This window comes from Melanerpes formicivorus, unplaced genomic scaffold (assembly GCF_026170545.1).
Source record: "Melanerpes formicivorus ecotype bairdi unplaced genomic scaffold, bMelFor1.0.p_v2 SCAF_9, whole genome shotgun sequence".
Classification (NCBI taxonomy): Eukaryota; Metazoa; Chordata; class Aves; order Piciformes; family Picidae; genus Melanerpes; species Melanerpes formicivorus.
In genome coordinates this window covers 1,213,310-1,225,605 of record NW_027142361.1, presented here as the reverse complement: position 1 = coordinate 1,225,605, position 12,296 = coordinate 1,213,310, and the positions used below count along the sequence as shown (strand labels likewise).

Genomic DNA, 12,296 nt, shown 5'->3' with positions numbered 1-12,296 from the left:
AGGCAGCCTCCCACGATCACGTCTCCCACCAGCCCTTCCCTATTGGAGAACAGCAGGTCAAGCAGAGCCTGTCCCCTGGTAGGCTCACTTAACAGCTGCAAAATTATCAAATTCCCTTTGCTGGAAGTTTTTAAAAACAGAAGAAGGGAGTAGTGGATGTTAAGGGAACAGAAGGTATTTCAGTTCAGGAACATGTATACCATTGCTGAAAGGTGATGCTGGCAGTGGTGCAGTGGAGAGGTAAGGAATTCAAGAGAGGGAAGATGAGACTGAGCTGGGTGGTAGCAGGCAAGGTCCATGCCCTGCATGGCCCTTTGCTTGTATGGCCAGTTTGGCACTCATAGAGGAATCTTAGCTTTGACACATGGAACCTTGGGGAACCTGCTTGTCCCTCATCCTGAAGTTCACCTCCTGAAGTACAACTGCTTACGGCTCCTATTGATTTTCCTGGAGCTTGTTATTACCCTTGATCAAAATTTCCTTTCCCAAGTTACTGGTTCAAAGAATCATCATAGACCACAGGAAGTGTGGTATAAATGTTGGACTAACTCATAGACTAAATTGAAGTTTGGTGAACTTCACATACGACAGTGGACTGCCATTTTTGTGATCTACATTTAGATTTTTTTCCACATAAAACAAACCACTACATGTCCTCTGTATCCCAAATTGCAATAAATATTTTTAAACACTCTATAAATGTAATTTGTTCTTGTCTCTGAACGCCACCCTTCACTAATAGATTTCAAAGTCTTTTTAAAAAAGTGGGAATCTAAAAAGATGAAAACAAGCAAAATGGAAAAAAGATTAATTATAAGACTGAACCTGTTTAACAGACACAAGATACACCACAGCCTGAGGTGCTGTGAAGTTTTTATTGCCACTGGTTTTGTAATATTGTCCTCTCATACTCATCCCAATAAGAGGTTTATTTTGCCACAGACCGCTGCAACACGACTTGCTTTGCAGGCAGGGCAGGGCATGCATAGCACCACCAGGTGGCCCGGCCCTCCAGCCAATTCCTAACCCAGCACAGAGTGTAGTGGTCCAAGCCACGAGCTGACAGCTTAGCCAGCAGTTTGCTGTGGGGGACGGTGTCAAAGGCCTTGCTGAAGTCCAGGTAGACCACATCCACAGGCCTCCCCAAGACATTTAATGTAAACTCAAGTAACAAACATATCTCAAATGAAGTGTGATGGGGCAGAAATTCTGTGAAATCTTAAAACCAGTCCCCCACATTTATGTGCGGAAAAACCTCCCCATGCTAGAGCACCAGCTGAAGTACCCTGGCTACAGTGCCTCTGCAGTGATTTCCATTTTTCTCACACTTTAGACTTGTTTAGCAGAACATTTTATTTAACCTGTACAGAAGTGAAAGCCTGGAAACAGTTTAGTGGTTATGGTACCAAACTAGAACTACAGCTGCCAGAAATAGTGCCTATTATTTAAACACTGGTATGCACTGTTTTCCAGATAGAAATTACATATAAATGCACAGATGGCATTTTCCATAGACAGTCCTTTTGGTGCAACCATTTCCTGCTCTTAGAGAGCCTCATGCTTATGCATGGTGCCTCGGAGAAGAGACTGAGATAATATGGCATTTGTGACTTTTTCAGGATTTATTGGTTCATATGCACCTGAGGCAAAATGTTTCAAAATCAACAGATTTTCATGGGAGGCTCAAGGAAAAATGTAATTATGCTGTACAATCATAGTAACACTGACTATTTTAGGTTGAAAGGGACCTCTGGAGGTTTAGCTCAACCTCCTGCTTAGAAGGAGTAACTTCAGAGTTAGTTTCTTATGACCTGGCCCACTCATTGTGAAAATTATTCTCCTCACAGTCGTTTGACCTTGTTATATGTAATAACCATTTTATGTTGGAACAAAAAATATCCTTAATCTCAAAAAACAGTCTTTAAAATTAACTTGCATAGTGTAAGGTAATTTTATACCAACCTGAAAAAATATGAATTGGCCTTCATGCCTCCAGAAGTTGGTAACTGGGTAACCACCATGGCCTTGGCAGGAAAGGAGGCGCAGGGGTCCATTGCAGTTTGGACAGCATTTCCCTGGATGATGGGAATATTTTCTATACAACACTGATTGGATGAATCCCATGTGATACAATGGCTCATTGCTGGTACTGTATAGGGGAAAATTTGCCTTTGTTTGAATTAGAGAAAGCTATGTTTAGTCTGTAGCTCAGAATTTGGCAGAATTTGGTTGGATGGGTTAAAATGTTGTTTTGTTACTTTGACCTATTATGTGCCTTAATTACATGCATGCCAGTAGAAAATAGCCAGTTAAGATATAATACCTATGCTTTCAAAAAACCTATATAACCTTGCTATATAACGTAATAAACGTCTTCGCCTGCTTACTTCTCCTTGTGAAAGCATTGCTCTGGGTGCTTAAAACATCTATGCAACAGCAGTACTGGATGGCCATTTCTGGTTTGAGTCTTAAACTACTGTGAGAAAAACTATGCAAAAAGCTTTCATCAGAGATAAGCAAAAATGAATATAAGAAAGCTAAAAGCTTCCTTCTGTTCCATTATTAAATGTAAATGGCAAGATTTATTTCTATTATAGCTTTATTATAATTTCTTATCATGGTTAGTTTTAATTGTATTTAGTGTTTGGAACAACATATGTGTTCTTGTATCATTTTTGTAGGGGATATCATTCAGACCGCAGTGAGTGCTTGAGTAACAGCTTTCTTTAGCCCAAATGTTCACCAGATAAAGAAATCAGTATGTGGTATCTCTACTGAGCAATCAATAATTGCTTGGAATAATCTTATTAAAAATGTGCATGCAGCTTGTTATCTATTTGCTTTGTCTTGCTCTGGTAACATGATTGTAAGGCCTGTTTTCCAGTCATCATAGTCTACAAATAAATTTTTTTCCTGCAAAACTTGCCTCCTGAGTTACTCTTAGGCCTATGCAATAATGAAGCCAATGCTCAAGACAGCAGGGACAGCATAGCAGGAAGCTCCTGCACTGCACAGCTTTCTTTGTAGCCTCACTCATGGGCCTGAGAAGGCTGGGATCCAATCTCTAACCATCAGAAACAGGTTAGAAAAAAAAAAAAAAAGAAAAAAAAAGGCAAAACAAAAATGCAACACAAAGCCAAAAAATCCCCAGACAAACAGGAAAGCAGCTCCTCTCCCAACAGTAAGAAATGCAAAATTCATTGTTCCAAAGTTATTTGAATATAAGGAATGGCAACAGGAAGGTTGGAAAATTGAAAGGATATCCTCTACCTCGATTTCTTTCATGTTGTGTTCGCTTTTGTGCTGCCATAGAATGAACAGCCATGTTGATACTCGCGCTGTTGTTTTTGCCTAGCTTTGTCACATATGGCTGGTCTTAGGTAGATCTTCCTCCCATCCAGGGTTGAGCAGTCATTGCCGCAGACCACCACCCCAAGGCAGGACTTTTTTAAGATGCGAGAGTTGTGGTTGTTGGTGTTTCTCATTGCCCAGCTGCTGTGGTGCCTCTGAGCATTTTTATCCTCTGAGTTATAGATATGGTTTACATAAGAATCTGGCCATTCTTGAAACCAGTCTATCTGTCTGTTGTAGTTTGGGCTGGGTGCCCTCTGCTACAGGGGTGTTTCCTGTGTCCAGAAGTCAAGCCCAGTGGGTGGACACAGGAAGTTAGGTTATTTCCTACCATGATCCCTTGCACCACTATAAGTCTCACGGCAGGGTCTGGCACTTCCTCTTTCCTTCCTCTCCGCCACCTGGTAACTGGGGGAGAGATCTCCCGGCCATGGGCCTGGCTAGGCCCAAGGCCACGGGGGGATGGGCAGTCTCAGATCTGGCCAGCTGAGACTAGCCTAGCAGTGGGGGGGGGGGGGGAAGGAGGAGCCCTGGGGGTTTTGGGTGCACCCTCAGGTGGGGATGGGTTCTCTCTCTGGGTCTGTTTTGGGGTTTCTCCTTGTCACCGTGTTTCTAGTTCTCTGCACGCACTCACTGTTTTTCTATTTAAACTTTCCATCACTTTTGCAATGTTTGTCTGAGTCGTTATTCCTGCACGTGGTGGGGAGGGGGTTTGCCCCAACCCATTACATTTTGGCGCACCAACGTGGGGCTGGCTGTTGTGCCCACTCTGCAGATCGATTGCAAAGGATGGAGAGTTTAGATTTAGTTCTGGGCGTCAGGTTGGGTTTGGCAGTTGGGGGCTCAAGTGATGTTGCCGGGGTGACCATGTAAGTTCTTGTGGATTGTGGGGGGATAACTGGTGCGCTGCCGGTGGCACGGACCTTCTCCTGCTATTTCAAGTAGGGGTGGTTCTCGACCATCGGCATCAGGGTACCGCTTGAGAACGCGGAACCTGCCCTTCCTCCATAGTGGGAAGTGAAGTGGGGGAGGGGCAGCAGCGAGCAGATCAGAGTCAGGTCCGTTCTTGCTGCGGGGATAGAGCCAGCCGCTGCAAGCGGGCGAGCCAGCTCCCGAAACCCTGGGGGGCCGACGGGGACTCCAGCTGGAAAGCCGTTTTCAAGGGCTCTGAGAACGCGTGTATGGCTTTCGCTGGAGAAGCCGTCTGAGTGCCCGAGGGGTGGAGGTGATTTTGATTCTGTGCCGAGGCGGTAGAGGTGGGCGGAGCCCTGCTGTGTGCCGAGTGGCGGCGGCGGACCCGGCCATGTGCTCGGGCTGCGGCGGGGCCGGCCCTAGTCTCTTCCCCGACTTTTTCAGACGAGTTCCGAAAATGGCACCGAGCACCTGGCTCCACCTCCCTTCTTCTCAGTGAGCTGTGGTGCAGCCCCTCCCTTTCTGGGGGGGATGTGTGCAGCCGGATGCTGTCATGCCTCGGTACGGGTACGCCTAGTGGGGGGGTGGAGTACCTTGGACATGCATCCATGTGGTTTTGGACCGCAGTTGGAAGCGGTTGATTGCGGCACCCTGGATGGATTGAAAAAGGCAGTCATGGAGTTGGATTGTTTCAAGTGGCCTGCCCCAGGGGTGGAGAATATGCCGCCGAGTGAACATAGGTGAAAAATAAAGGCTTGGCTGAGAAGTCGTGAGGCTGTTCCAGGTGACCAGGATGCCCAACGAATCCATGGAGAACTTGCACCACAGGAGAATGAGCTCTGCATCGCCGGGAGGTTCCATTGGATGAAGGAAGAAGAACTGGAATGGACAGACACTTGAGCCTGACTGAGAGACTGTTTGGGTGGATGCCCAGATGAAGACACGGACTTCGCCGGACATGTCATCAGAAGTTTTCTGATTTGATGATGTGTTTGGGTGCAGGGATTATGGTATGAAATAAGGGGTGGCTCCTGTTGTAGTTTGGGCTGGGTGCCCTCTGCTACAGGGGTGTTTCCTGTGTCCAGAAGTCCAGCCCAGTGGGTGGACACAGGAAGTTAGGTTATTTCCTACCATGATCCCTTGCACCACTATAAGTCTCACGGCGGGGTCTGGCACTTCCTCTTTCCTTCCTCTCCGCCAGTTCAGTGCAGGACCTCCCCAGGAAAGGAAGGTGAGGCACCTTGCAAGCAGCAGTCACCATCTAACTACTGTTAGCTTTCATGGCAGAGATTGTTCTTTGCCTTTCAGGCTGCACACAGCAGTGTTACACTTAATCATTTGGCTTGATTTGGCTCAGCTTGTGGCAAAAAGGGCAAATGCTGAAACAGACCGAGAGTGTGTCCACATTTAGGGCATTAGATCTTTAGTTCTGGACTTTGGTTAGTTTTGGCTTATCTGCCATGAAAGACTTCCATAGTGATTTTTCTGAAGACTAAACCAAAGAAATCTCAGGTCCTATTTAGTTGGGGTTTTTTGTTTGTTTTTTTTCTTCCACCTCAAAAAAAATTGCAAGGGAAATAATACAAGGAATCAGAAAATAAAACTCAATGAAAAGAAAAAAAAACACAAACACAAAAAAAAAGGAAACAAAACCAGCAAAAACCCCACAACAACAAACAAAAATATCACACACCCCCCCACACACCCCCAAAAGCTACCAAAAACCAAAGGACCAAATACACATCAGCTCAGTCAAGACAGTAAAATGCAGTGAGCCGTAAAGCACCTAACATACCCACTGATGTTTTTGAGGGAAAAGATACAAAACCTTAGTAGGAATTTCCTTGAAATTCCTGATCCCAGTCATGGAGAGCCATTACAGCAGCAAGAACATCAACTCAGAAGACAAAAACGCCTGTGCTCCCCCAGGGACCATCAGGTAGTGTAGGGAAGGGTGTGGAGGAAGCCTCCCAGCTGAAATGCGGGTGAAGGTGACCTTGGAGTGGTGGACAAGGAAGAAGGCAGCCTGAGACTTGGAGGCTGTGGGTGAACAGCAGTGGCATAGTAAGGAAGAAACTGGAATCAGGTAAGAAGACAGGGACAGGAGGTGAAAGGCAGAGCTAGGTGCTAAAGGACCACAGGAGGAAGAATCTGGCAGATATACTGAGTTGAGAAACAGAGCTGATGGTGGCATGCACAGTGATGTGGTTTTTTAGTGGAGAGCCTGGTTGAAATTTTTAGATAAAAGGACTAGAGAAGGACTGATGGAGGGAGAGATCCTCTCAGCAAACCTCTCCAAACACAAAGCAAGCTTTTCCTAGGTGTTCAGGAAAGGAGCATTGCTTCTGTGTGGAAAGCCAGCCTGCTTGCCTGGAAACAGATATGCAGCAAGATTGGGCACCCAGAGTTGCAAAAAAGTTGTGGGTGCTTTGCTCACTTTTCATAAACCAACTACCCAAGGCCAAAAAGCAAGTCCTGGACATCTCTAATTCTCTGCACCTCATCCATCAGTGGACTAGAAAAGCAATGTACCTGCAGCATTGCTAATTTTTGTATATCAGAAGCTCTTTCAATAATACTTCCAAGGAAAAATACATAGAAATTTCAATATTTACTCAATAATTTCTGTATTTTCAGTAAAAATCTGTTCTACACCTTGTGGTGGCAAAGAGGCATAGATGACCAAGAAAGCATTGAAGATCAGCAATGCAGAAAACTGGTCAGAAGAACTGGACAAATTTCTAGGACACAGACACATACCTGGGGAAGTTTGATGTCATTGATATCCCAACTTGTAATTTCTCCAGCAAGGTCCTCCTGCTCCATAACATTTTCTGCACTTTTCAGCATTTTTTAATCCCTTTCTAACGTTAGTGAGAAAGTTTCTCCTGGCTGCTTTTCAAGTTGACTGGCTGTCTGCACTCTCAAGCAGGTAATGACCAGGAAGCTGTTTCCTGAAGCTGAATGATAGAGAGGCTGCTCATTAAAGACAAAAATCAGTGTTCTTCTGCCAGAAAAACTTGTTCCATTAAAGGTTTTGCAAGCTGGCAATGCAATGGAAAATATAGCTTAGAGATAGCTTGTGATGTTACAGACATTGCTAACAGCAAGCAAGTCAAGCCTTTGTCATCTGTTTTGGTTTGCTCTGTCTTCTCTCATTCCAAGTTTGTAGTCATGTAACTCTGCTCGTGGGCTCTTTGAACATCTGATCCAGCTCTGGCTCAGTATTTCCAGGGTGAGACTGATTGAGCAGCTCAGCAGCTTCTAAGGACTCTTTGAGTCACTGCTTACCCATTATATTTTTCAAACACTGCACAAAGGTGAGCAACAAGAGAGGACTGCTACATCATTTCAGATTAAATGTTGCTCAACCATTTAAAATGCTGTTGTCATCCCTGTGAGTTTACCAATTGGATGAAGGAAGTGTAAAAAAGGAGACTTGGCTCCGAGAAGGCTCTGAGAAGACTTAATTGTGACCTTCCAGTATCTTGGGGGGGGGGGGGGGGGGGGCTACAAGAAAGCTGGGGAGGGACTTTTTAGGGTGTCAGGTAATGCTAGGACTAGGGGGAATGGAACAAAAATAGAAATGGGTAGATTCAGATTGGATGTTAGGAAGAAGTTTTTCACCAGGGCCAGGATAGATGTGGCTCTGAAAAACCTGATCTAGTGTGAGGGGTCCCTGAGCATGGCAGGGGTGTTGGAACTAGATGATCCTTGAGGTCCCATCCAACCCTAACAATTCTATGATTCTATATTAACAATTTACATGAGCCTACAGGTTAAATGAATTCAATATAATCTTCAATCTCTTATTAGAAGGACAGTCTTATATACCATGACCACACACAGATGTCATGAGTTCTTCAGCAGTCACAAGAGATCAAGGATTGGAAAAAGCCCCGGAGCCCTAAAAAGCTTCTCAAATTCTTGCTCAAGCACTATGCAACTGTGCAGAGCATTGCCTGGGGAAAGCAACTGCCACTGCAGAGGTTGTCCACTGCTGTCTTAAGAGGCTGAAGGACAGTAGCTGGTGTCAGGAAGTTGTGGATATAGGCTATTACAGAGCAGTCATCTGATCAGGCTCCTTTCTTGTATTGTTTTACCACCACACAAAGAAGGTGCTTTTGTCAGTGCTCCCATCAGTCTTCCTTTTTCTTTCTTTGGTGTCACCTTTCAGTGATGACAAACTCTAACTGACCTCAGGTGCAGTGGGTGACACTTTACATAAGCTGAGTTACCTGTCTTGCCACCAGAGTGTGTTTCACTGTGTTCCTTGGCTGCCTTTGTGTCTCGCCTTCAGCTATGTGATTTTCCCCAATGTTGAAAGGTTCTCCCTGCTGATGGGAACCCTCCTGCCTCTCCTCCACTGCAGGCACTGGCCTTTGCATTTCTCTCATCCTTTATCACGTTTGGATGACAAATGTACTACACCAAGGTGCTACTGATACTCATTATGAAATATTTCCCCAGATTGACATGACTTATTTTTATCTCCTTTTTAAAAAATGTATTCTATAGACTTAAAAATAGCAATTCTGTCTTCCTTGATGATCAGCTGTGGCAGCAGTATGAAGTAAAATGATTAAATTCCAAAATGCAGAGAATAAACTAACTACAACTGGACATGTAATTTGTCATGAGAAGATAGTTTTGGCCTGTGCAAAAGTGCACTGGGTGCTGCTGCTCATTTTCTGGAGACAAATGTTTGTTCCTGGGTGACCCTCATGCGTCCTCAAGATGGCTACCTCTGCATAATATTAAATGCTTTTGCTGACTTGACCATTCAGTACCCAAAAGTGAAAACTTCTCCCTTGTGGTCTGGCTCTTTGAAAGTACGATGGCTGTATTTTGAGATGGAAGTATCTTTAAATCCTTGGTTGTTTTTTTCTTGTCTTTTGTTTCTTTATAATTCTTCTTTTGAAACTGGTCTTGTCAACGTCCTTCATATCAGAACCAGTTGATGATCTAATACTTTTGTTCAGTTGTGTGACCGTTTGAGGCTGTGCCTTTAAGAAAGGGACAGTGCTGGGACACTCTGGCTGAATATTTTGTAAACAAAGACAGGTCTAAACGAATTTCATTGGTAGATTGGTAGAACACAGCTTTAAGTTTTAGTGCAGCTGGAGTTTTTCTCAGTTTGTTCCTTTCCCTCTCTCTTCCATCTTGCCTGCTTCTGGGCACCTAGCCAGAGCGACCTTGGATAACAGATAAGCATTAATTCGCATGAGGCCTACTAACTCCCTTAATAACTGCCTTTCTCTCTCTCTAACCCTTTTTGGGAAAAAAGGGAGGTAGGGGGAGAGAGTGGGGTACAGGGGGGGAACCCTCCTCTGTCCGGAGGAGGGAATTTTGTTCCTGTTTTTTTCCCTTGCTGTATATTTCTGTATATATATTGTAAATACTGTATATATTGTGTATATATACAACCTGCATTTTTCACATTGCTTGTAAATATAGCATCCCTTCTGCTTCTCTGACTGAGTTAGCCGTGTTTTTTTTTCCCTCTTTGTGGGGGAGGGAAAGCTAGGCCTTCTCTCTCAACCCACTACAAGTTGCCATATTTCTGAATCCTGGACTGCTTTGGATAAGAAGTCAGTTGTAGGTAGTGTAGGTCTTCTAGCTTTGATGCATGAGTTACATTCACAGAACAGTTTTTAGTGACTTAAAAAAAAAAAACTATTAAAAAATTTAATTTCCTACCCCTGTCCAGATGTCCTCTTTCTAGATATGCTGTCTGAAATTACATACTCTGCAGGGTTCTCTGATGGTCATACCATATAAAACAGACACATCTACATTATAGATTAGAAACCAGACAGATTAGCCCAGAGTTCACCTCAGAGCTCAAACACTGATAAATGTCCTGGACTCTTTTTTTTTTTTGACAAACTATAAATATGTAGTTTGCATCACTTTTGCCCTCATGGGTTTAGGTCACTAATCAGTACAGACTCTCAGGGTGGCTTTGTCAGAGTTCTTGGGAGTTACTGTGTATTGTCTACCTGTATGGCACAGAGTAAAAATGCACTTGCAGACCATTGTAACATCTTACTAAGGGGGTATTAAAATATTAGTGATGACACACTTTTGCATCTAGTGCAAGTCCATTTAATGTTGTTGTTCTCCCTGGCATGAACATAACATGCATGCAAAATCTCCTCTCATGGATTGAATGTGGTGCTTTTCTTTTCCTTGCAATTCTGCAGTTTTTCCCTTTTGTGATTTAAAGAATGTGTAATTGCTGAGTTAGTTGTCTTTCACATCTATCTGCTTCGGAGTGGGAATTTGGTATGTCACTATGATTATTGTTTTCCTTGTTCCCTCTCTGTCATTGCAGTATGCATTCTAATGTTCGCGTTGTAGGAACAGACCAATTTTTGGTATCTTTGACAGCATTCTCTGCTTCTTTACAGAGTCAAGTGCAGTATCCTATCTACTGAATCCCTCCTCAGCTGTAGGTAGTTCCAAAATAAATTTGTAGAAGTTAATCATGCCGTAACTCTGGAATAGCCACTGTTTCTGGTATAATCAGCTGTTGTTGTGATCCTAGATACACACAGTGTTCCACTTTCTACAGACTACATCATCTCACAGACTCCATTCTTCAGGTATAATTATAAAGCTTTAACTAATATGGTCTACTACACATTCAAGAATGAAAGGAACTTTTCCATAGCAAGTGAAAGGAGCACCTCATGGGAGAAACTGAGTTCTGTTCTGGTTGCTTGCCTTACAATAGGGCACAGATTGCTTTACTCCTGACAAAGCAGAAATACTTTTCCAGATGGGCTAGCTATCCAAGGGATCAGGGGAAATTATAACAGTGGCACAAGATCAGGTCTTTTGCAATTTTGGGTGTGTCAGATTACACCTGATTATCTGTTTGATTCCTAGTCCTATTTCAGTTGCTCTTAGGAGAGGGGAATCCCAGCTATAAGGCAATCTGGTATAGCCTCCAGAGATGGGTTCTATGACCCATTGGAATCCCTCAGCTCCCTCTATGGCATTGGCCTCACCTGATCCAACCCAATAAAATCTGTTCCAATGGCCTGTATTGAAACATTTTCTCCTTGCCTTTCATAGCAGTCCCCAATATCTACTTACACAGGGCCACAGCACAACTTGGCAAAGGCCAGAATTTCTTTCTGCCTTTCCATTCAGTTTGAGGGCTGTCAGACCAGTCTTACTACAGGAGTCCATGCACACAAGCAGAATGGTATTGACAAACAGCTGCCCTCTCAGAAGATAGACCCTGCAACTGAAACTAAATACAGTACAGTTTTCAGCATATCTAATAATGAGGTGCAGCAATTTTCTGGTAGTCTGATGACATGCTCCAGTGATTGCCTGTGTATCTGCTATCATGCTGCAGCACAAACTGCAATGGAAGTTTAAGAACTAAAACTGGTTTTCCATACACCTTGTGCTCCCATCAGCACAGAAGGACAAGCCTTTCTTTTGCTTTCTCGTCAGTTCACTTCTAGATTTGTCCTTCATGAAGATGAATCCCAAAAGCTTTTTCTGCTGTTACTGAACTAAAAGCCTTCCAGAGTGTAGCTGTGACAGCACCATGTGGTGCTGTCCTGGTTTTATAGATCTAGGGACTTGGCTGTTGGCATTGACAAGAAAAGCAGAGCCCAAGAGCAGAAGATATGGCACAGTTTGCACTGAACAAACACAAGTTGTTGACTGTCCTGAAACCTCAGACTTTGACACCATTTCCTCTCTGTGGAACTACCACAATCAGGAAGAGAAGGAATGAGGCACAGCAGCAGACAGTGAACTTGTGAGTTTGGGCAGAAGCCTGCAGGGACACACACAGACTGTGTTCTGAAGGAGCTCCTGCTGACTATGTGGTGTTATTTATACATTAACCTTATGGAAACAATGCACCTGTGGTGCTGTACAGCTCACTTCAAAGCACTGACACCAGAGTAATGTTACTGCTGCTCTCTGAATGACCTTTTTTTCTAGCTGTATTTTATCTAGTTGTTTCTTTGGGGACAGGCTAATGTTGTGGGAAAAAAAGCTTT

General features: G+C 43.9%; 1 protein-coding gene across 1 annotated transcript; it reads right to left on the bottom strand.

Annotated features, from left to right (window-relative positions):
* Window positions 1-745: 745 nt before the first annotated feature.
* Window positions 746-7,176, bottom strand: GCM1 (glial cells missing transcription factor 1). The gene is made up of 4 exons (XM_068143257.1): window positions 7,023-7,176; window positions 3,338-3,589; window positions 1,963-2,075; window positions 746-772 (listed from the first exon to the last, which is right to left on the bottom strand). Exons 1-4 carry the CDS (start codon window positions 7,111-7,113, stop codon window positions 746-748), a joined length of 483 nt encoding a protein of 160 aa, XP_067999358.1. The 5' UTR covers window positions 7,114-7,176.
* Between the last annotated feature and the right edge of the window lie 5,120 nt (window positions 7,177-12,296).

Bases quoted from the DNA above. Each gene is read 5' to 3' on its own strand.
- GCM1 (XM_068143257.1), bottom strand. From the start codon at position 7,113: ATGCTGAAAAGTGCAGAAAATGTTATGGAGCAGGAGGACCTTGCTGGA. The intron at 3,590-7,022 runs TATGTGTCTGTG...CCAGCCCAAACT, and splicing joins TGACATCAAACTTCCCCAGG to ACAACAGACAGATAGACTGG. The intron at 773-1,962 runs GTTGGTATAAAA...TCATCTTTTTAG, and splicing joins GCCAATTCATATTTTTTCAG to ATTCCCACTTTTTTAAAAAG.